This window comes from Nyctibius grandis, chromosome 9 (assembly GCF_013368605.1).
Source record: "Nyctibius grandis isolate bNycGra1 chromosome 9, bNycGra1.pri, whole genome shotgun sequence".
Lineage (NCBI taxonomy): Eukaryota > Metazoa > Chordata > Aves > Nyctibiiformes > Nyctibiidae > Nyctibius > Nyctibius grandis.
Window position 1 is genome coordinate 20240512 of NC_090666.1, and position 25649 is coordinate 20266160.

The following is a 25649-nucleotide window of genomic DNA, read 5'->3' on the forward strand; positions in this document are numbered from 1 at the left end:
TTGTACATATAAAACTCTGTGTAAGTAGATTAATAAATAAATAAATAAACTTCCAATTTAATCCAGAAATTTTCCAGATTCATATAATTTAATACTTTTTTATCACTGTTGAACGCATCCATAAAAGTGTATGGTAATTTTTATATCAATGCCAGTTACTGAAGGTACTGTTTCAAAATGCTATTTAGTGAAATCAAGGACGTTAGGCAAAGTCAGGCAGGGTAAGCAAGTACTTAAAACTTAATCACCTGAACAAAGCTAGGCAAACACCAGTGACAAGATTTTGAAACTATGAGATGATCCAAGTAGCAGTTCAGGCTAAATCAGATAGTTAATATATGCTGTAATTTATGGTTTGAATTTAGAGTAGATGTGTGAGAACTAACTTTGTTGTTAAAAGTCACAGTATTTTTCCCATCAGGAATTTTATCTGGGTGAAGGAACTCACAATTAAATGCTAGCATGTTATATAACTTCACAGACATGCTTTTATAACACAAAGTTAGAGACTTAAGTGGATTGCTACCACAATAATCACACTCTGTTTTGGGACAGTTGTTATCCAGCTTATCTTCTTCTTGTTGAAGTTTCCTTGGACTTTTGCAGTCTGAAGGCAGCAAGGATCAGTATCTCTCCCGGGTCAAAGGAATTTCTCAGGGTTGTTCCATTTTGTTTTGATTGGGTGTTTTTTTTTGTGTGGTTTTTTCCTGTTGACAGCAAAGAGATTCTTCTCTTCCTTGGCAGGCAAAATCCTGCTCTGACTCATTTCTAGTCCTTAAGCATAGAGTGGTTTATAAGAAAGACAGGAATGGCTCATACAAAGACGAGTATATTCTCCAGTTGTTTTTCAGTACTTGTGATTATTCCTGTTTGGGTTTATATCGAGAAGAAAACACAGGCAAGCAGTTTTCCTTGGTTTAAGGCGCTCCACGGGGCCTGTTCTGTCACCGAGCTTTTCCTTTTCCTAACGAGTACCTGTGGTTTTCCTGCTGCTGTGGTCAGGCTGGGGAGGGCTGGAGGGAAGGTCCCTAGGAAATCAGGTGCGGGTGTTGGGAGCTCCTCACAGCTGGCTCTGGAATGGGATGGGGTGATCATACAGCATATGGGATGATTATTCTGTCACTGGCCTTTTTTGCCTAGATGTTTGTTGAAGATGACAGGAAGGAAACTGCTGTGAGAAAGAATGACCGCTAATTACCTTTGAGAGGGAAGACTAAGGAGGAAATGGCAAACCAGTGTGAAAATTATATTTCTTGTGAACAGGAATATTGTCACAAGAAATAATGGTTTGTAACTTAGATTTATTCCTCCTCTACTTGTGTTCAGTATTTTAATTTAAGATGCAATGATTAAAAAGAAAAATTAACGAATGTGGTTTTATGTATGTAATGTAATTGCAAACTGTTGTGAAGTCCATATGATAAAATCTTAAGAGCAGCTTTTGATATAAATTTGTAGCAGAGACTACAGTTTGTAAAACAAAACTTTTCAAATTTGATTTCAGGCTTTATAAAAAGCTTTCAGTTGATGTTCATGAAAGCTGTTTCTAAACAACAGCCCCAAACTTTGGCCAGGTCTCCACTGCAGAACGTCTTGCCAGCGAGCACTATATCAGCCAGGGGTGTGGAAAAAAGTCATACATCCTCGCTGACATCGATACGTTGGCAAAACCCCAGGTGTGGATGCAGCTGTGCTGGCAGAAGAGAACTTTTATCAGCTTAGCTTATGTCGTTTTGGGAGGTGATGCAACTATGCCAGCAGACAAACTCTTCTCTTGGCATGCGCTGCCAGCGTAGGAGGCTCTGCCAGCACAGCCACAGCAGCGAGGCTCTGTACCACTGACCAGCCTTTTGCAGCAACTGCAACTGGAAGAGAAAAGCCCCTTGGAACAAAAGAGGGACCTCCGTCACTTTTTTTACAAGTAGTTGTCGATGAGGAACAGAGCGGAAAGAGAGTGGTTCAGATTTTAAAATTAAGTTTTAATGTTAAAAATGTGTTTAAGTCCTCTGGCTTTAAGATGTCTCTGGCCCTTTAATGGCTGTCTGTGTGTCATTGGGTTGCAGGGTTTGAGAGCTGCAGTACACCCAGCATCTGTGTTTTGTAAAGCCTTGAAGGCTGGTAAAGGTATGAGTTTCTGTGGAAGCGGTGAAAAACCTTCTGTCTGTAAACTTAGGAAGACAACTGTAATCACATTTACATTCCCATCATATTTGGATGTGACCACTAGCACTACAGCATCTTCATGTTTAAATAAAAGTTTATATTTCTCAGACTGGAGTGTTTATGTTTTACAGGAAGACAGAGTTAGGATTCCTGCTCTCCACACACACAGACACGTTCTCCTCTCCTGTCTTTACCCAGCTGGTGACAAGATTTTACAAAACTCCAGTTCTTCATAACATAGAAAACCAAAGATTTTAAGGGAAAAAAATTGTAAGAAATAAAAGCAAAACTAAACCAAAGCTACTGAAAAACAGAATAGAAGCTTTTAGTCTCCAATAGTAATTACCAGTTAAGATGATGACTGGCACGTGTATGTTGACTTTTATGGCAGCTGTATGCACATGCACGAGAGAAATGTGCGTTTTGAAACCTTGAACAGAGCAGTTGTGCATTTGATCACTGTGTGCGTTTTGAGAACTCGGCTGAAGGTTTTCTGAAGGGAAGAGTAGTGCTGTGCCAGACTAAGTTTGTGTAGTTTGTTATGAAAATGTTTTGAAACTAGTTGCTCTGTCGTTCTGTGTTGCTTGTAACCCTAAAAATAATTGCCTGGCGTTACTGGAAGCAGAACAGTTTGACAGTCTGACTTGCGGTGCTATAGTTAAAATCCGTCAATGTTTCCATTACAAACTTGGGTTTAATCTTCTTCCCATTTTAAATCATGCCTGGAAGAAATTCTAGATCAGCGCTTCAACTCCAAGTATAAATCTTTTGGAAGAGACTTGATGTTTCTAAAAACCTTTATTTAAATACAAACAAACAAACAAAGTCCCAGCCCTATGGCAATGAAATACTGATATTTAGTTTTGAAGTTTTAAATGATCAGGAATATATATTTTTTTGTAATGTTCAATTCAATTAGGCTACAACGATGTTTCTCCATAGCAATGTTTATTTTATAGCGAGTGTTGCAGTTTGCTGTTCCAGGCTATTGTTGCTGCATAATGAACTTTGCAATATGCCGAACTGGAAGATTTCAAAGCTTTCCTAGGGAAACACGAAAAGAAACACATAATTGTCATGAAGTATCTGATATAAGGCATGCTTTTGTACTGTTCTCCCACTCACAATTTCATTCCAGTTTCCCGAGGTTATCTCCAAAATAGTTTCACTTTTCTTGTGTATTAAGCTGTAGTTTCATGGCTGCTTTAAACCGAGGTAAACTGTAATCCCCTCCTCTCTGCCTACACATTCCTGTTCCCTGCCTTGTGACAGCCAAAGCTTTTGCGTAGCACAAAACCACATGTGGTGAACCAGATCAGGAAAGATAATTTTTTTGGTTCAGGCTGTGGCTACACAACTGTTTGTACTAGTCCAAAGAAGAGGGTGGCACTGGGGCGGGAACAAGTGAATCTATACTGACATCTCACTTTATATTCGACTTTATTGTTTTTTCCACTACTTCTACTCTCCTCTGCAGTTCACAGGGCAGTTCTTTGCTAGGAGCTTCTCGAGCCGTGGAGGTTCAGGCTTTTGTAGGAAAGGGGCCGCGTGCGTTGAATTCTTTTTGCCAGTGAAAACCTTGTAGTCACAAGACTTTTATTGGCAACTTTAGCCCTCTAGTATATTAATTAAAGTATTCCCCTCTTACAACACCAGAGGCCTGGTTATAATACTTGCTGTACCGTGTCTTGCTCTACTGTTGTTAATGCAAATGATTAAGACAGCTCTGCTGCAGATTTTCTCTAGGACGTTTTTACATTCCATTAGGGTCTGATTTTAAGAACAATAGCATTAAATACCTTGAGGACTACGTAGAAATGCTTATGTGCTTATCTCCTTCTGAAACTTTTAATTTTTTTGCCATTATACAGAATCTTTTTCTTTAAACTCTTGAACTAATTCACAAATACTGAGATCAGTGGCAGTATGAGAATTCTGCCAAGGCACACAATTAATTTCAAGTCTGGTCCTTAAGCTGTCTGTGCTCCCTCTCTATCTTTAAGAAAAATAATAGCAGTATTGTGTGGAGTACTAAAAGCCAAAGAGATGCAAAAGAGGCTTCTAACTATTTTTATATTTCTGGATAGATTGAGGAAATGGCGTAATCTTCATGTCTGCCACAATAATTCATTTGACATATGGAATAGTCATAGTGATGTAAACTTAGTTTATACCTGCTGGAACCTAAAGCAGCAATATCTCTAATTTTATTTTCACACCAGATGCCACAATGAAGAGTGATAAAATCCTATGAGTAATATTCAGCAGAGGTTATATATAATTTGAGCTTGTGTCATGCATTGTACGTGCTTCAGATGGTGGTTGGGTATATTAGAATGTGCCCGTGAAACCTGTCCCAAACGTGGTGTGAAAGCAGGTGTATTTAAAATGTATGAGTAATTATGTACAGATTTAACACAGCGCTCCAAATGGTAAACAGGCTACTGTAGAATGAGATATTGTGCATGCTGCGATTGCTATCTATAGTTTCCCCTAACGTGCTTTTTCCTTTGCAGCAGTCCATCGTACCAGCCCACCCAATGGCTCCTCCTAGTCCCAGCACCACCAGCAGTAATAACAACAGTAGTAGCAGCAGCAACTCAGGATGGGATCAATTAAGTAAAACAAACCTTTACATCAGAGCACTGCCTCCAAACACCACTGATCAGGACCTGGTAAAATTATGCCAACCGTAAGTACTATGCTTAAATATAAATGACAGTGTCATACCTTAACAGTTTATAGTAGGTATACAAAATGAGTATTTGGATTACAAGGGAATAAAAAGAGATTCATTAATAAAAATCCTCGTGCTGTAGTATGATGGCAAGTTTCAACTTCTGTGGCAATCAGAAGGAAAAGAAAGTGTTTGGCACTTTGGAGAAGCAAAGAAAGTTTAAATGTAGTGGTAAACAGAAGCAACCCATCGCTTTAGTAAAAACTATGATCAGTCATACTGCTGCCTGATGCTCTTGAAATCACAGATTAATGAAAATTAACACCCAGATGTGAAACCTACTATAAAGAACCTGCAATAGAGGGTCTTCTCTGTTCCCTACTAGCATCATCTGTTGATACAAACTCCTCCAGTAAGTGTTCTGCATCACTGTAAATTACATTGTGCATTTGAAAGCTTATCCTAGTTTCAGATTAATTTATGTTGGCTGTACATTACTGTACAATTATATTTATAATTAGAAATAGTCGATCTATGTAAGAATCCTTGCTAGTGGCTGGAGTTCCAGGTAGACTTGGCTTAGCAGAAGGTTTTCAGGCAATGTTGTTAAAGTGAGATTTTTTTGCTTGTGTGAGTTTTTGGTTTTGTTTTTTAATTTTTACAGCAGCACTTACCTTTTAGTTACTTTCAGATATGGGTCAGATATCAAGAGATTGTGCAATTATATTGTTTATACAGTGCTTAAAATAATGTTTCCTAAATGTTTTACTGAATTTTTAAAATCCTTGGTACTTCTGAAATTCATAGTGCACTTCCTGGATTATTTCGAAATCAAAGTACTTAGCTGTATTTTCAATACTACCTGTAAGAAACCACCCAGATTTCTTTTGAATGAATGGAGAATCATTAAGATTTGTATATAACAGTACTATCTGAAATTCTTAAAGTAATTTTATCTTCAATTTAGCAGATAAGTAACTTGGGATATGCAAAAATACATGCCCAAGATCTCAACACAAGTTAGCAAAATAGCTAGGAAAACCTGTAAGTCTTGGATCCCAGCTTACATGGAGGTGCCTTTGGTTTTGAATATTGAAAAAAACCCGATACCTTATTTATAGAGAAGAAGTTTTTTTTTTCTTTTTAAAACAAAACTCGGACTTTCAGGATACTAGTCAAATATTGATCCATCTGAATATTATAATAAAAACAACTTGCTATCAGGTCATGAAAAAAAAAATTTCCATGTAGTCATTTTACCAACAGCAAATGAAATCCATGTATCTTACAGAAAAGGGAACAGTTTATCGATCTGTGAAATGATTCATTAATAACTTAAACATTTTTACACCTTCCTATGTGGCAATGACCTTTTGTCACTCGAATTTTAGTTACAAATGCATGTTTGACAGAAGTGGATTTTTCCTTCCCATTTTTGTCTTTTGAACTGATGAAGAAGCCTTGGCCTGCGCACTCATGTTACGTTAGGACACAGTTGTGAGGTTATTTTGTGCTGGAGCCGCCCAGTAACTACTATTTGTGCAGTGGTTACTATAGCTCCTGAATCTCTTTCTGAAGGCATTTTGGTTTGCAGAATCTTAGATGTCATCGATGCATGAACATCCTAGAAAAAATATGTTCAATACTTTGCTGTAATTGGTCCTTTTCCTCTTGAATGGCCAAAGATTCCATTTTTTTTTGTTGTTGCTGTTCAATATATGATTGTACTTGGATCAGCATGAATTTTGCAAATAAAGAAAAGGCAAGAACTCTAGCCATGAAGTTATTAAATCAGTTCTGAAGTGAATTTACAGACTTTGAAGGTCGTTGCGTTTCTTCCTGTGAGATATTTCTCTCCTAAACGTCTTATTTGAGAGGAAAGGAGGCTCTCTCTCAAAATTCTCCATTTCTGCTGAGGAACCAAATGAGATGTCCAGAAATTTTAGCCTTGGAACATCTTTCAAAAATCTGGGTGATCTGTTAAGAGCCTCAGGCTTCTCTGCCAACATAGCCCCATAGCAACTAATTTGATGCTGCAGTAAGATAGAAACGACAACACTCTCTCCTTGTTCTCAGAAGCTCAGTAATCCACTTTTATAGACTATGGAAAGTTTCAGATGCAAAATTTTTCCTTCCTACAAATCTGCCTAAACTTCTAGGACATAGAGGGCAAGATGTTCTTGAAAGTGAACCTTCCATGTTCATTGTTTAAGCTGAGGCAATACAAAATGAATGGAGAATAAAATCTTGAACATGTAGAAGTAATGAAGAAACTGCTGTTTGCTCCAGATCTCTGAAATATTTTCATTAGCTCTTTCAAAATACCTAAGATTTTACCGGGAGGCTTTAGAGTAATTTTAGTCCATTTTCCCATTTAGGCTGGATCTTGCTGCTCTAAGAGGGTGTCCACTAGAGTCATTGGTGCTAACTAAGAATGGATAGAAAGGCTGCTCTGCATATTGCACAAATGGTCTTGCTAGCTGGAAATAAGCAGTTTTCAGCAGATGTACAGATTTTTTCTTTCAGACAAGACAGAAAAACACCTGTGGATTGAGGAAATAATGGTTGAAAAACGTCATTGTCACTACAAAAGCTAGAAACATCCCATCTGCACAGATTTTCCCCTCTGATCATCAAGGACTTGTATCATGTACTGAAAAGTTATTTTCAGTGATGGTTATTGTAGAGAAATGATGCTTTCAATATAATCCCTCAGAATACAAGGTAGAAGAATCTACAGAGTTCTTGTGTGTGGGTCTGGATATACAGTGACTTTTATTTGCTCACAACAGCTAGCAGTGCTAATTTTGGCCCTGTTTTTATTTTGATTAATTATTTTTGGTGAATCACTAGAGAAACCTCTTATCAAATTATAGAAGTGTTGGGCTTTCTCTCCTGTTGTAGCACAGCTGTGCAGTATTTACAAACACAGTTAGCAAATGTTCATGAGTTTTGTGGAAAAGTATTTTCCTGGAAAGAGTGCAATTTGCTAATATATATCTCTACAAATCTCCTTTCCACCCTTCGTCATGCTTGATTCTTTCTAGTGCTCTATTACATGAAGCTTTCTCATGTTTTCAAAGATGAAAAGAGCGTATTATAATTTTGTTGTGAAGGCTTACCTGGAAGTACAGCTATTTTCAGACAGTATTATTGGCTTTTGTGTGGAAAATGAAGCTGCCATGTTTCTGAATAGTTCATTCAAACTTGAGCCTCCTACTCCAGTTCTGCACTGGGAAAACAAATTTCTTCATATCAGTTGTGCCAGAGGCAGAAGTGTGGGGAAGAATAAGGTAGGTATTATGTTTGTCGCAAGAATGTTGTAACAGCCAACCCCGAACCAGAGCCCGGAGCGTCAAGGGGACACCACGTGAGTCAGTCCTGGCCATAAGAGCTTTGCATTAGGTATGTAAGGGTAGGCAAAGCAATCGATGCAGTGGCCCACAGATACCGTCTTTTCTGTGGGAGGCTAGACAGGAGCGATCAGCTAAATAGAAGGACAAGAGCAGAGGACAGGAGAAATTAGAGTAAGGAGCCGATGAGCACGGTTTGGGAAAGCCTGTAGGAAGCTGCCTGACTGCTGGTTTCTTTTCCCAAACCATGTAGTGCCATTGCATAAGATCTGCTGTGCTGAGCAAACCTCTGCCGTGAAGTGCTGGTTTTACAGGGTTGCTGGAGCAGTGTAGCCTCAGCCGTGCCTAATTGTACTCCCTTACCCTGGCATGGCTGTCAATATGTGCTTGATATTCTTCCTTCAGCTGTTGCATTGGGTTTATGAATACATTATTTAGGCTTTAATTGTACTTTCTTATTTGGTGACTGTTAGTCATTTCTTGTAGCTTATTTAATATCTGGATCTGAGGATGTAAGATTAAATCCATTCCAGTTATTCACTGAAATTGTTGAGACTGCTTATGTGATTAGGGACTTAGGCAATTTGGGTCTTAGGAGATTCAGCCAAGAGTTTGTAACTTGCTTTGACATGTTTTCTAGGTGCTTTCCAGACTCTAAGAGCTGTGCTTTGCTGTGGATGACCTTTATGCCCAAGCCGCGTGGATCCAAAGCCCTGTGCTTTCCACCGCCTTGCTTATGATTTACTTGCTAGCCTGCAGCATGGCATCTCTGTAATGCTGAATTTCTTCAGAGACCTCCTTTTGTGCCATTTACATCATTAAATGAGGATGATGCAGCAGACCCTTCATCCTCCTGACAATCCCCAGTCCCAGAGTGAGATTTCAAGCTTTGAGGCTTAACCCAGGTCTCCCCCATTGAATTCAGCATAAATCATCACGCCAACCCACCCTTTGGTGTGCTCCCTTCCAGGCTGTTTGCTCATACTGTGCCACTTCTATCAAGCTGTTTGTAGTTTATATGATATTTTTGAAATCTCTTTTTGCTCTGGACAGTTCCATGTAAGCTTTCCCCCTTAAATTATCACTGTGTGGTTATAATGCGGGTTTTTAATGGGATTACAATTAGGAAAGCAGCTGGTTTAAGGTAACAAAGTTAGTGATATAATTACCATGACAGACCATTGTTCTGCACCAGGATGGTCAGAATACAAAAACAGAACCTTGTAGCGGCTGCCTTTGCTTATGTGCATTGGGAAATCACGTATCTTGTTGAGAGAGTATTTTAAGGATTCCTTCCTAAATACTCAGCACCATAAACACAGGCATAGCTAAAATGAATGGCAGGCTAATGGTCATTTTGAAACATTTGAGCCAGACATGCTATACAGCTTTGTTTCCACAGCATGGGAACTTTTATTTTTTATAGTTGCACGCTCTACTGTTACCCTGTTTTGAGGCAAGAGCATCCAAAAGTTGTTTCAATTCCCTGCTCTTAAGAAAACACATATTTTCATTGTCATGTGACATCCATTAGCGTATTAATGTTTCCATGTTCTTTGCTTGCCGTGTAATTGTGACCTCTCCCTGTGCTGCCATTTCCCATCTCCTTCAAACACACTCAGGATTGAGAAGTGGTGAACTGGAGCTCAAACATTTACTGTAGCAGGGAGCTCTCATCACTGCGGTCAGTTAAGAGCAAGAAATCTCATAATTTTACTCAGTATATCTCATTACCAAAAGGTCCTGTCTGGACTTTAGGAGATAGTCCGACCATCTTTTGAGTTTAACTCTTTGGGAGAATGGTCTGGGCAGGTCACTGCTGCTTAGCTCAGTCTAAAGAGATGTCTGCAGCATGTCAATACAGCCCCTTGAGACAGAAGGTGTGGGTAAGGGAAAGTAGAATGGAAGATTTCAAAGCTAACTTCTCCATTTTTTTTTAAGTATTTTCTCTTCATTCCTTTCTCTTTTTTTCTCAATTTTCCTTGCATTTTTCTTTCATGGTTTGTCAGCTGAAGTGAAATATTGCATTCATAATTATGTGGAATATGATTTCATGTCATATAATTAAGTGTGATACATTAGTGTCTCTGAAACTGTTCCCTTTGAGATCAGTATTAATACTGATTATATTGGAGCAGGAGCCTATCTATTGTTCTTACTTTTTTAGGGTGGAAAGAAGTCCTCTACAAGTTAGTTCTTTGAGAGGTTTATGTATGCATTTTTTAAAATAGTGTTATGGCATACATCTCTGAATAAATAATACCAGGTTTACAGAATATAATTTGGCTATAGGAGGAGGTAGATTCTTTAGCAATTGAGCAGTATGTGATTTGTAATGTTCAGCTCTATGTTGTATGGTACCAGCATCATCTTTTTTCTTTATTCCTTCAAGGACTGTGGCATAGTTTGAGGTTTGTATAATCTGCAGTAGATTTCCTTTAGCTGCACTTTTTCATCTGGTTTTACTCTTCAGAGCAAATGTAACACCAAGAATGGTGAAGGTCTGTTCCCTAGGTGTAATAACTGATTGTGCCAGTGGTGTGTTGCCTGTGCAGGCACACGTTGGTGTGGAATACAGAGCAATGCTGCAGAGAAACACCCACAGTAACCTTGAGACCGGGATTTAGATAATCTCACTCATGTTTTGCCCAGCTGATGCACCCAGTTTCTCTGCTAGACAAACTACTAGAGGAGGAGTTGCATGCCAGTATGGTATGTAAACCGGCTCTGCTAGCTTCTGTCTTAGCTGATGATCTTTTAAGAGGTTGCTGTCAAACGTAAGTATCCCATTTCTACAGATGAGAAGAAATAGTATTCAGTTTTGTATGTCCCTTTTGCCAGATGCACTGGAGAGATGCAGGCCTGACGTGGAGACTGAAATGTTGCTTTTTGTTACGGCTTGACTTCTGCAGTCAGTGGCAAGGCATTGACATGTATGCCGTGGGAATTGCGGCTGGCCTGGAGATGTGATGTTTGGTTTAAATAGTAATTTCCTTTATTTTTTTAGCAACTGCTTTCAGCAGTCCTGTTATGAAGTATCAATCCTGGCATGATGTGAAGGAAGACTCTCTCTCTTCCCCTCAATATTTGCACTTTAATTAGACAGAAATAAAATTCAGACAGCTTTACATTCATGATCAAATGAAATCCACACTGAAATCCTTTCTGAGGAGTTCCAGGGTATTTTTTTTGTACAATAATGCCTTCTGTAGAATGTCATTAGGGAGCCGTATGTATTTTCGTGGAAAATGTAATTGGGGAAAAAAGTAGAAAAAGTTGCCTTCTAGAGTCCTATCCTCTGGATGCAGGCAGTCTCTTGAGATGTCTTGATTTTAAAATAAATATAGTTTTAGTTTTCTCTTTCCATTTTGTGATTAAGGAAAGACTGAAGTTTTTCGAATTCAGTATTTCATTTAGCCTAACAGCAATCAGTAGTTTCCCTCAGCACGCCCTCTTAAAAACAAGCAATCCGAATACAAATGTGCCGAAGAACTCACAGATGCAGGGACCAGCGATTGCACAAGCTCCATCTCCCCCAGGAGATGAGAGTTTTGTTGCAGTGTGGGGCTGGAGGAGAGGTGATCCCATGGAATTTCCTCTAGGAAGTGGGGGTGAGGGAGGAGAGGAGAGTGGAAGGAATGTTTCAGCCACAGCTGGTTGTAAAAGAAGCACTAGGAAAACACTGGTAAAAGTTACCGCCATCAAAGATCTCCTGTTGGAAAAGAAAAAGCTGATTTGATAGTGTGGGGACTGTAAAATCTGTGAGTGTTTCCAAGTAGGCAGGTATTTCTTGTATGGAGATGCAACCCTTGTTCCCTATCACAGAGCCGCAGGAAAGAAACGTCCCGCGGCAGCTGGTGGAATGCCTTTGATCAGGGGCTTCCCTGGTGGCAGGGGCCCGGCTCGGATGGGAGGTGATAGCAGCACAGCTATTCATCGGAATAAGAGGTAATTCAAGAGCGTTTTGAAGGGGATTGTTTAATTTCAGTGGACTACTGAAAATGCAAGTACTAACCAGGATTTTAGTGGGTTCCATGATGCTAAAAATTGTCTTTTCTGTTAGAAAGGCACCTCAGTCAGAAACCAGTTCAGAACTGAATCACCTTAGAGCCCAAGTTGATTTCTGCCCCAGCACGTTTACGTTAAGCTTGCCCTTTTTCATGGGATCATAGAATGATTTGGGTTGGAAGGGACCTTAAAGCTCATCTAGTTCCAACCCCCCCGCTCAGGGGAGGCATTTCTCAGGATACCATTCAGCGTAGAAAGCAGGATCAGTATTTGCAAGCAGGTTCTTATATCTAATGTCTAATATCTCATGTGGTTTCACATAACTCAGAAATCTCGTGAAGTCTTGACTTTGTTTGCTAAAGGTTAGTTCTGCTTAGCTCTGATTTCTGTAGTGTTAACTCCTTTAAATGAAAAAATGAGCCATCTGATGTTGATACATTATAAGACCAGTCATTTTTTTTGTAACCTTTCAACCTTTTTTTCCCCTCATTGTTTCCAAGATACATTTAGGGTTGAGAAACTAACACCCTCAAATAGTATGCAACCCAGAAAATAAATGTGCATATTTTACCTGCAGAGTGAAAGCAGTAGCAAATATAGGTAAACAAGTTAATTCAGATCCTGCTACCTCCAATGAAACTTGTAATTGAGGGAACAGGGAGAAAAATCAGTGTTTATCCTTAAAAAACTTCACAAAATATTAAGCCTCGATCCTCAATTGTTTTCCCACATCTTCTAAAATTCTGCCCTGTTTTGATGTTCAAAAAATGTCAGCTGCCTCAGTTCAGTTTAGTCAGTGCCTTACTCAAGACTCAGACACCCTATAGAAAAATAAATTACTAAAGGGCTGCTGAGAGAAGAATTAACATTTCATCATTTAAATGTCTAATCTTTGCAGATAGATGTGCAGTACCGGGGGAAAAAAAGTCAAATTTTAATTGGAATGTTGATAATGTTATAATACATGGACATAGAGCAAAAAACACCAATGAAAGCACGAGAAGACTTTGATTTGGGGTCTGTTTTGACACTGTTACTAATACAAATATTCCACTTGAAATAACCTGTGTGAGTTGAATTAATCATTAACGGAATCAATTTCAGTGGAAGAAATATGTTCTGATTTGTACTCCTATTCTGCCCCTTCTGTTTTCATTTCTTCTGTTACTTAGTTTAATATCTTGTTTTCCCAAAAGAGGAAAAACTTGTAATCTGTTGCTTTGCTGCCACAGAGAAATGCACCAAGATAAACATTGTGTGTAACTTCACTTAATTTTTTTGGTATTAATAATTACATTTCATTAATTGATTGTTTTGGCCATCTTAATTGAAATGTTAGCCCAAAATGTGTGTTCTTTTTAAATGTTTGTTTTCTCTGTTCTGTGCAGTTGTGTAATTTCACATACTATCTTTAAAATACAGAGTATGGGTCAGTATTTTTGCCTAGGAGAACATTGTGGACTTAGGCCTTACATGTTATTAATATTTCAAATCCTAGTGCAGCTTTTTGGCTTAGATATAGTCACTAACAAGCTTTCACAAGTCTATCAAAATACCAGCAATTATTCTGGTGCATTAATAAGGACTTTTTCTTTAATGTCTGAGTGAACACAGTAATGAAATAAGTGTTTTGTTAGTAGAAGATCTAAAACCAGGAGGAAAAAAAACCCGCTTCGTACAGGGTAATACAAATACTGGAGACATCTCAAATTTGCAAACCCTAAATGTCAGAAACAAAACGATCTAAACACCCGAAAATGAGCTAAGCTACTTATTTCTGGTTTCAAGGGCTCTGCTGAAAGGGTAACTGAAGAGCTTTTGGAGCCTGGCGACTAGCAGAGTTTCACAGTTCAGTACATAGTTTTATTCAGTGTGTATGTAATATCGCCAAGGAACCGGTATGTTAAAAAACCTGACGTAAAACAGAAATGCTTACCTATACCCCTAAGAGGATGGCAAGCTTGACTCTGGTTTGTTTGCAGCGTGCTCTCAAAGGCCTGATCCTAGAAGCACAGAGTGCCTGCAGGAGCCCACAGCTCCCATTACCAGTATCAGGGTTTAAAACCACTTTGTGCTCCATAGTGTGGACTTGGGATTTGTTTGATAGTGAAGACTGAGCTTTTCAGCTACATCGTTGCATGGTGCCAGATAAACTCCACGGTCTCTGGTTCTTTCTTTTGGTGGTTTTTGTTTTTTTTCTTCTTTTCAACCTGTAGCTGTGCAGTACCCCAAGGCAGAAATCCTCCCCCATGTTAGGTCTGAATGCCTTGGCTGAGTTCTGGAGAAGCTGTTTGGCAGAGACTGTTTCCCTTCGAGGCCTGAGGGTACCAGCATGGTGGGGTATCCTGTGGAGCTGACGCAGCAGTGTGCATTTCCTTCCCCTCATCGCTGTTTGTAGTACTGTGATCTGAAAAGGAGTGTTTGTAAATCATCTGTGTTATTTTTTTTTTTTCCCCAGATATCCAGTATTCAACCCCCTACATTTCCCACACTTGAAGCTACTTGTTTTTGTTGTGTGGCAGGCTTTGTCTTAACTTTATTGTTAAGGCTTTTTTATTTGTTGTCAAAAGTCTATTTGCTATATTTTGAAGATCTCAGATACCGAGAGGCAAAGTATTGCTCCACGTTCCTTTTTCTCAGTGGCAGTTTACAGCGCTTCCATGTTGCAGTCCAGAGGTTCGGTACTAAGAGAAAAAGACCATTAGCCAGGACTGCTGTTGAAAACAATCCATCATCATACTAAGGCCTCGGCATGAATGTACTCTTTATTGTGTAAATTGGGATCAATTCTTTTTGAACATCTTCCAAATATTCAGAACTGTGACATTATAAAAATATACAAGAATCTGTCCCAGTCTTCCATTCTTCCCAAGTGAATTGCATGTTACTTTGTTCCATGAGAAATTCTGAAGTTTTTTCCACCCATTTTATTAATTGCTTATTCAGTTAAATATTTGTTAATTCTCTTTGAAGTCTAGAACACTCACTCTGAATTATGCAGTTTCGCAAATGTTGTTAAATATTTTTAAAAGAGTGGCCCTCCCAGGAAGAGGGGACAGCCCTGACTGACACTAATCAACTGTTTCCCATCTGACACTTGAACTGAGATGTGAGGTGGTGGTCTAAGGAGAACAGGCTCATGCTTTTGGACAACTGAATTGGGCTGATTGATAAGGTGCAAAAAGTAGGTAGGTTTCAGTAGACCACAGAAAGGCCCCAGTTGTTAAGATGTTCTTGGGTAGATAGCCAGGGTAAGAAAAGTTTTTGAGTCTGATTCCTTTTTGAGAAACAAGAAAGACTAATTTTTTTTCCTCTTAAGTTTTCATTTAACCAATAAATTGCACTTTTTGAAGCAATGACCTGAAACTGAACCCGTGTTGATCTAAATCAGTATGGAAAGCAGGACTGCTGCTTCATTTGTGGTGACTCTTTTGGTCTTTTCTATTGAAGATGTTGCCATTTTAATTGTTACTTAAAATTCATTGATCAAGTGACACTCTCTGTATTCTCAAGATAGAGCTCTCCACCTGAACTGACTTTGAACTCCTTCATGGTTGTAGCTGAAAGGTGAGCAGCAGCAAAACTTTACTTTCAAAGGTAACTGACCAAGCATCCTAGTGATGTTTATATGATGGGTATAGGTTTGGGGAACATTGTTAGTTTCTTTATCTCGTAAGATTAAAAAAAAAATAGATCATTTAATTAGTAACAGAGCAGAATACATCTAAATATATAGCTATAAAGCCGGATGCTCAATTCTTTAAATTGGCTTGCCACGTACTTCACAATATACTAACAAAAACCCTTCTGAAAAAGGGATCCACTGCTGTTTATATTACCACAACAAAACTAGTTAAATTTTTGCCATGAAAAGGGGGAAGTTAGTTTCTGTTTCTCGGGATGAAAATTACGAGTTTCTGTGACAGAAGACATTTTAGTGCTGTTAGGGCATTTTAGCTTTGCTCTTCTTTTTGTGGTAGTTAGTGTGCTTTTTTTTGCCCTTTCCTTAAGTGAAGGGGAGGGAGGCAGCTTGAAGTGCAGAGGAAAGAGTAAATTTTCATAATTATGTATTGTAGTCAGGAACGAATATTTCTGAGGGCAACGTTTTCTTCTGCTCATTAGTGTCCTTTCCAAACTTCTGCTTTGTTCAGTGGGACAGAATTTGCAGAAATTTTAATTTTTCCTCAGGGATTTAACTGAATTTATATTCGGACCTGGGTCGCTGGTGTTCTGCCTTCTTCAGTATCTTATAGTTGTCTTCTGCTCATGCTTGTGCCAAAGATATTTGACAAATCTTAAGTTCAGCTTCTGCAGTGGTGGAGGAAATGTGAGGCTGTTTCAAGTTGCTTTCCTCTCGTCATAGAGGTCAGCCTTTGGCTGTGACAGCTCTCCTTTGTTTTTCTGGCAGGCAATTCTCTGACATTCTTGTTGCTGAGGTCATCCCCACTAGGGCTTTCAGAAGAACATCTGACTGAGGCTCAAATTCTTCACCTTCTGCTGTTCTGACCATATAGTATGTTATAGGAAAGGTCTCAGTCCTTTACCATTAATAATTAATTTGCTTCTAAATAGCTTTTGTTGACTTAAAGATCTGTGAATTTGTGGTTTCTTCCTTTCACCGTGATTTGGTTTCGTGTGGAGTGTGTGGATTCTTTTAATCCCAAGGATAGTTTAAGAGGAAAAAAAAAGTATCATTAAATTGCTGCAGTCTGAGTCATACTCGGTCTGTGAGTTTAGTTCCCTGGCCTTCCCACACAGCGTTTCCGATACGCAGTGAGTTGAGGGTGTGCAGGAAAGATTGTAGAGTGACCTAGATACTGTTTAACTCTTTACTAATGAGTGGCATTCTGACATTGGATACAGCCATTGCCGCTTTGGATTCTTAGTCATTTTCTGTGAAGTAGCTGTATCTATTTCATTTTCCTGCTTCTGAGTGTTTTTCTTTAAAAATATTTTAAGATTTCTATTTGGATTGGTTTAAACATCTTGTTTAGATAAATTGATTGGAAATTTAGTAAATGAACTGTTTTAGAATCTGAAGCGTAGGCATTGAGATTCACCCTCAAGTAGAAGTTATGGGTTCTTTCATATAGTACTTTTTCACTTTTAAGAGAAAAGTTCGTTCTGCTGCTCTCTTGCAGGCAAAGAAATGGTCATTTTAGCCTCTAAATAGCCAAAAGAAAAATGTCTGTAAAGCCCAGAAACACTGTGACCATGCCATACAAACTCCTTTGTTAGCATATGTTGTTGAATCTGTTCAAGAAAGGTGTTTGTGATACAGAACTACCTTCACTGACTTGGGGCTTGCCTGTCAGCTTTGCTATCATGCGGTGGTTGGCTGATTTTTCTTGGCACTGTATCAGAAGGTGTTTTTTGAATAGGCCCTTCTGTGACTGCTGGTGCTCTGGGTTTCTGAAACCACCACAGCTGCTCCTTTTAAGAAACTTTGAATGTATGTCTTACTCTGTTTAATGTAGATGCCATCCACGCTTGCAGTTGATACAGCCAGCTAGAGGATCGCAATTTGCTTTGAGCTTAGTCGACCCAGTCTTGAGTCACCCCTTTGCACAGATGCTCCTGGGTTGGGTTTTCCCTGCTAGGCCAGGATTAAGCTCCCTTGTCTGTGTTCTTCACAGTGAAGCCCATCGATCCAAGTGCTTCCTTAGGCACACCAGCCACAGCACAATCTGGGACACTGGATTTGTCCTTCCATGGTGGCATTTGACGTGGTCATTATACAAAAAAAAACTACTGGAAATGAGGATCTGGGGGATCACATTAGTTTTGGCCAGCTTGGGAATGTTCTACATGACGATCTGGTAGTGGGCAGTGTGCTGTGACTGCAGGTCTGTCTGCAGCTCAGGGCTAAGGGTAGGCTGAATGTGCAGTGGTTCCAGAAGACCCCAGTTGTATGTGGCTAGCTGCTATAGTGATGGAATCAGAACAGGTTAATGGAGTTTTTAAAGAAAATGGTATATCTAAGCTACAAAAAGCAAATTTCCAGATAAGTATCTATTACATTCTCTTTGCAAAGCTGCAGAAATCAAACTCTGCCTCCTGCTTGCTTCAATCAATAGTCAAAAGACTGTCTGTCTTAAGCAGTGTCAAACTGAGGAAGTGTCACTGAATATGACCCTGACGCATCAGCCACAAAGGTTGCACTTTAGATTTTGTGTTACAGCTTCTGATTGCTCATGTATCTAAAATTTGGCAACAGATGGATAGTATTTTTTTTTTAATGCATAAGACTCCTCTGTCCCTATCTCAGCACTTAATACTACTGCAGACATCTTTTCAACAGAGCCATGCAGTTATAATCAATAATATGTGAGCTGATACTTGTGCTCAATAACATACAGCCACTCAAAGGCCCTTCTGAAGTATTTTGACCCCTGGAGAGAACTACTTTAGTGCAACCATTTTCCCTATTGAAATGGAGACATTTGCTATTCAGCACAGCTGGGACTTGAGACTAGAGACGCAGATTCAAACAGGGATCAAACCTATGTGCCGTGCTATTACGGGGGCAAGACTTCTGGAAGGTTTAGCAGTGATTTTGAATAATTTGTCCATTTAGTGTGCTGTTCTAGTATGATTGACTTTAATTTACCAGAAATTAAAGGAGATCAGACTCTAATATTAATTGTACAGTTTCTTCATAATTATGTGTTAATTCCAGTATAGAATAGCTATTGAAAGCAGGATGTTACTATGAGTATTTCATAAAAGAAACACTGTTAAAATGCAGTTCAGAGAGACTGGAAGTTATTTGAATGTATTGTTGTTGTTTTTTTTTTCTTCTGCCCTCCAGACAGAAAGGGGCAGTCAGCACTTTCTAAGATTGGTGTTGAATTAGTGCAAGATGCAGGTAAGAACAAATAGGTATCTTTGTGTAGAAGGTATTTTAACCCAGCAGGCCAGGTCTTGGATTCATCCTGTTAGCTTTGTCTTATCTTAATATTACAAAAACAGAAGGAAAACATACTAAACACCCTGACATATTTTTAAAAAGTTGTCAATGACAGGCATTATTCCAATGACCAAACATCTTTCATACATGAGAAATGTGAGAACAAGCATTATATATATGTGTGTGTGTGTGTGTGTGTACATATGTATGTACTTGTATATATGTAATTTACACAATATGTGAGACAGTTTTTATAGTTCAGAGTTGACAGATGGGTCAGGGCTAAGGAAATGGGATGTGGCTGAAAGTGCCCTTGTACTTTGGCAATCTCCAGTCTCATGGTTTTCAAGGCTTTGCCAAGATATTCCTCAGGGCGTTGTTTATTTAAACTGAGGGTATTAGACTTGGTTAGCAACCTTCACTAGAAGTGAAATTAATAGGCAAGAATAAATTAAAGAGTAATCTTCTGCAAGTATACAGGCTTGTAGCATTAATAGGTGTCTATCCACCTAGGAGGTAGACTCATGCTAGCTAGGATTCTAGGCAGAAAAACACCTTTTGATTTATACTGTTCTGACTAAAACAAGGGAAAAAAGTATTGGGAAATGTTGATAAATAATTTAATTTTCCCCTTGCCTTGTCCTTAATTTCCTCCCACAAGAAAAACAAATATGCTTAGGAAAAGCCAAAATACAGGACAATGCATTATACACTGACAGTGACTGAATTTGGCTCCCTTGGATGGAGGAGGAGGAACTGAAAAATAAAAGGTCTTCAGGTAGAGAGACTAATTTATGCTCCCAAGCTGATCTGTACTGTTTAGCACAGGGAAGAGAAAGGAGTTATAAATTATGAATAACAAGAACTGCTCTCTTATGTCTTCATAGTCTTATTCTTTCAAGCTGTTAGTGTAGGCTCTGCAAAACTGGTGAGGCTGAAATTTGCCAAGATTTATGGTTGGGTGTAGAAATATACTGCCTTACTTTCAGATTAAAACAGCTAGCAGTGGTAAATCAATACATGCATGTCCGCAGACCTGCCATGATCTTGGCTTATAAATACATATTAGCATTCATATGTTTTAATTTCTCATCTTCCCAAATCATTGTCTTGATTAGTGATCATTTCTCAGTGTGAAAAAAAGATAAATCGCTAGACTGTAGAAATAATATTCCAGAAATTTATTATTTTGCTTGCAAATGAATTATGATTTTTCAAAAAAAACCTGTATATTTCATGACTATGTGAAACTGTTCTCTCATTTTTTATATTCTTTCTGGGAGCCACAGGAACTATGATAATTTATTTTCAAAGAATATTGCTTCAGTTTTGGCTTTCGGTTGTGTGTAAAATGCAGATGTTTCTTTTTCAGTGCTTTACTCTTAACCCAGGCATGATTTGTGTTCATTCTGTAGTGTTAGGGTAAGAGAAAAACAGGGTGAGACCATTTGCTTTCTTAAAATAACATGTCTTTGTTCTTCCATCTTGTAGCTGCAGGAAGCTGTAAGCCCTTCCTGTGTACCTGAAGAGCCTTGTCAGTAGATGCACAGGCAAATTCCTGCAGAAAATGTAGATTGTCTTATGTTTTTTTTGAGCAAGAATGATTGTAGTACCAAAAAGTGGGTTAGCCAAGAACCCCAAATATATTTTTAATTAATTATCTCTTTTTGTAAAATAAGGATTCTCCATAGCGTGCTCTGCTAAACTGGATGCTAAATGATACATATTAGAAAGTGCAGCCTGCTTTGTGAAGCAGGAATTGAGGCAGGCATCTTCATTTTTTTTCTAATGTCGTAGCATTTAGTGATAACTTCCTGTGTTAATGTCTTAATAGATGTTAATTGATTTATGATAATTTATGATAATTCTGAGATTTATTGTTTGTGACTATCTGAATAACTGCACAAAGCATTTTTTTCATATGAATGATCCGCAGTTCAGTGTCAGTGTCTTATGGTAAAACTTTCTATAATGCTTTCAGTGTAAGAGTACTTCATATAAATTACAATATACTATAGTAGAAGGAGAATAGTAGCAAATCAGTTTCTAAACCATTCAGTGTAATTTACGCACATCACTTCATATTCCATCCAATTGTAAAATATTTTTCTTAAAGAACAATTCCACGTGATTTATAAGAAAAATACGGAGTGGTTTTTCACTAATGTTAGGTCACTAATATTAGGTCACTAAACTCAGTAGAACGTTGACAGGAAACATTTTTAATGTCGACGAGGAGTTGTGTCCCTGCAAACAGGTGTTTGAAAACAGAATGTAACCTTATGTAGTTCATACTTTTTGAAATACTTCACATGAGTTTTCAAATGGGTAAACGGAAAAAGCTCCTAAAAGTGTAGGCAAGAATAAGTTATGAAGTATTTACTTAGCTCTGATGAACTGTTGATTTCATAAACTGTAAAGATGATGATAAACAATTTTATTTTCTGAAAGAACACACACTTTGGTTAATGTATTACTGTGATTTTTATTTTCTTTTTCTTCAGTTTAGGAGAAAGCAAACTATGGTGACTTCGACACACTTTGAAGTGCAAGTATTGTCTAAGAGGCAAATCCGTTTGTGTTTCTAATAGGTTATTTATCCTGCTTAACCTATAAACTGCAAAGTAACAAGACTACTGAACTGATAGCCTAGCAGATGGTTCAGAGATTATGCTAAATCACCTCATCTTGTCAGAAGTTAGGCTGGGTTACTGCAGGGGCAGTGGCTCCAAGGAACACTGAATGGGATAATTTTTCTCAGTTTGTTGCTTAAAATTCCATTTTTCTTCACAGCGTGTGACATCTTGTGTCTTTACAGTTAAAACAGATGTGTAATCAACAAATTTAGGGCCAGCATGTTAGTATCCTGGCTTTCATAAGAATCATTAGGATGATGAGAATCTTCAGATGTCTATGGAATATGAAAGATGATCTCCTGTGCAGGGCAAGAGGCTGGCTCTGCTGCTTCTGCTGCTGTTGCTCTCTCCTTTTTCAGTGTCTGGAGCTGTTGCTTTGGTCTCTCCCTACCATCAAGTTGAGCATTATTATCTTGTTAGCCTATGAAAGATTAAATGAAAATTAAATGCCATGTGTTTAGTAGTAAAAATCATGATGCAGCTGAGCAAGGATAGGCCAAGATTAAGGGCTTTGTAAGGAATCTCACCCTGAAGAGTGGGTGATTATTAATCATCGTTCTGCCAAATGTCTGTATTCACCTCCCCAGTGGAGCGACTAAGGCAAGAGATGCCAATAAACTTGTCAGAGCCTAGAACAGAAGTTATAGGTTCATCCTTCAGAATTTGCTTTTTTTATTCTCTTTTAAATTAGCAAAAAAGCCCCCAAATAAACCCTAATGTAAAGATTCTGTAGTTAGGTTTTAAATCTCTCATCACTTTGATTCTACTGCTGTTGTGTTTTTCTCAAAATATCATCAGTTGAATTCTTCTCATGGCCTGCCAGGGAAGAATGAGAGCCTTCACCTCCAACTCCAGAAGCTCTTTGCGGGAGCAAGCTTCATGGATTTTTGTTTTTATTTTCTTTCTCCATGATTGTGTAGTCATAGTGCTAAAGAGTAACTGCTTTTTTTCACATATTGCAACATTCTTAACCTTATAAAGTAAAAACAAATAGACATGCCATTACTTTATTTGTTGATTTAAGATTGACAGAGAAAACACCTGCAGGGAATTGTTGCAAATCTGTTGGTTTAGTACACACTAGAAAGCCACATTAGGAATGCTGTTTTAGTGTCAGCAGTAATATGTCTTAAACATTTAAAATACCCAGAGATTCTAAAAAAAGCAATTTTCTTCAGTTGTGCTAAATGAAAGGGCGTTGTACAGTGGGTTGTGTTTTTAAGATAATCAAGTTGTTGTGCAAAAAGGAGCATGCTAATTGAAAAACCTTTGCAAAATGTCGTAAAAATCGCTGTAGGATGCTAACAGGACTTTTCCCCCATGACTTTCAATCAGCTTCTAAGGAGTGGGTAGAGATTATTCGCATCTCTACAAAGCAAGAGGAAGCAAACATTTCCTGATTCTAAAAACATTTCTCCCCTATCCCCACAGCTCATCCTCAGCTAAACCAGGAAATAACTACTCTTAAGAAAAACAAAATGGATAACTGAAAAAGAATAATCTCCAAAATCTTCTTCCTGTGTGTCTCTTTGCTATTAGAGTTTTCAGTTCCTGGTTCTTTTTAGCTATGGAGTAGTTATATTTGTGTAGAGCCTGTACACTTGAAACCAAATATATATTCATAAAATACTGCTTTTTATCTGTTAAAATTAATACTGTCCAAGAAACTGAGAAGGCATTTGTTCGCACTTCACCACACTGTATATGTCCATTATGCTGAACATCTGCTCTTCTAAGGATGGATAACTCTGAGAGCTGATAGTATATCTGATTTTGTATCTGGTTTTGCTACATTTGATAACTTCTTAGTGAAATCTGGAATTGTAACCTACCGAGCCTGAAGAAAAGATGGTTTGTACCAAAGTAATACTAGTTTATACTAGTATTGGTAACTGCATCAGTAATGATGATGAAATATGCTTTTATCCACTGATTCTTATTGAAAACATAAATATGCAAAACTTAAATGAAGAATTAAAGGTAGAGAGGTTGTGAAGAAAGCTTTCTTGACCTTGGGAAGAATTTACAGCAGCATGTAAGACTACTGACTTGTCAATACACCAAAGATCTATGGGACTGGTTCTTTTTTGTGTTTGTGTTTTTTTTTTTTTTTTTTTTTTTAGTATACAGATGTTAACTTATCAAAAATAGTCTTTACATTAATGGCTAGAATGTACTTTTGGTCATTTTGTAAAGGCAATCAAAGCAGTAGTTGGCTTCCATAATAAGAAATTCTAATTTATTTGGAAATCTTATTTATCTCCCAAGTAAAATAATAGAAAAATTACAATGAAGACTACTTGGATATTTGGATATTTTGAAAATACCGACTTTCTCTGAAGTACCATAGAGTCAAAGGGACAATTAATAAGAAAGAAAGGAACTAGCTTTGTGTCAAAACTGCATGACCATTTGACAGAACGTCATCAAAGCAGAGCTCTAACTTTAATTTAAATTCACAAGGAAGTCTTATTTCACATAGTAAAAAATGTGGTCCAATGCTTGAAACAGGGCACATGTGGCTGAGTTGATTAACCCAGTGCTTGAATATCTGAAGCTAGTATAGGAGATTTTGCTGAACCAAGCAAATTAGCCAAAACTATAGCAATTTCAAAACACAACTTGTACTGAGCTAGATTATGCATACCCATTAACTGTGCAAATAAAAATAAGAAAATATAACTGCAACTTTTTATATAATGTTTAATTATGCACTAAAAATGGTTGGTCCAGCTTTTGGTGGTAGGTACTCATTATGTTCTGGTAGCAAATATTTAGGTTCATGATGACTGTAAAGAAACTGAGTGATTCCAAAGAGTTTCTCAAAGAACAGTGTGTCTTCCAACAACAGAAAACAAAACATGGACAAAATGTTCTCAGCAATGTCTCCTTCTACGCTGGGTCATAGACGTGGTGAAGAAGAATTTAAAAATGGAAACCATATGGTTTGATTCTGTTCTCCAAACTCAGTATTCTGGATTGAATAAATTTCTTTATCAAGTTTTTGTAAGAGAACATTTACCCATAATTAAATAGCAGGATTACAGTAGGTTGTCACAAGGACTAGCAGTATTGTATTGACAATTATTTTCTGGAATTCCCGCTATTGGGAAATTAGAAATTTGATACATGGAGAAACAAAAGCTCCCTGTGTTTATCTAAGCTTAAAAGGGAGCAAGAGCTTAAGGTTCAGTACGCCACTTTCCCAAGATGCAGCAAGAGAGGGAAGTATGGGAGCCAGATAAAACTTTTTGTACTTCTCAGGGGTGTTTTTTGGATTTAGGAGAAAAGATTGCTGGGCCTGATTACGTTCCCTTGGCTGTGCTGTTGGCTTAGAAATGCCCTGAACACTGGAAGAGCAGTGAGGTATGGGAGCCAGCCATACCAAGTAAGCTCTTGCTGACAACTCCCCTTGACTCTTTTCCTCAGTTACAGGGAATTTTCTTTGCTCCTTTTGCACCAGGTGGTATAGAGGAGCTGAGAACTGCAGCATAGGTGAGGCCTTCCCATGGACTGCTCAGGTTTCTTCTCTTCAGGTCTCAGTTGAGGTGAATGGGTTGGGCTTCCATGTACTCTGCAAGTGTAATAGACTGTGGTGGGGACTTGGCTATTAAGAGCATTAGTTTCACGTAAATGTTTTGAGTCGTACTGTTCAAAATAGAGTACTCTCTGTTTGGGGAGGTGAGGATGATGTCTTAAAAGTTGCACATCGCTGGTTTGCAGAAGTCAGTGTTTGTTACATGCATTTATTTAGGGTCATACTGAAGGATAATATTATTCCCTTTCAAGCAGGAATTTACTGCGTTTAGAGCACATGCAATGTGCCCACTGACCATGTTGTGCACTGAATAAGGCCATGTTTGATTAAGAAAGTTGTTTTTGACGGTTTTTTTTTTTAAAGC

At 38.2% G+C, this 25649-nt stretch overlaps 1 protein-coding gene across 5 annotated transcripts in view; it reads left to right on the forward strand.

The window, feature by feature from the left end:
• Nucleotides 1-25649, forward strand: part of RBMS1 (RNA binding motif single stranded interacting protein 1) — a 148141-nt gene that overhangs the window by 78333 nt on the left and 44159 nt on the right. For all 5 annotated transcript variants that reach the window (XM_068407501.1, XM_068407502.1, XM_068407504.1 and 2 more), the window contains one exon: nucleotides 4680-4855. In XM_068407501.1, coding sequence (XP_068263602.1) covers nucleotides 4680-4855 — 176 coding nt within the window. The remainder of the gene's footprint in view (nucleotides 1-4679; nucleotides 4856-25649) is intronic.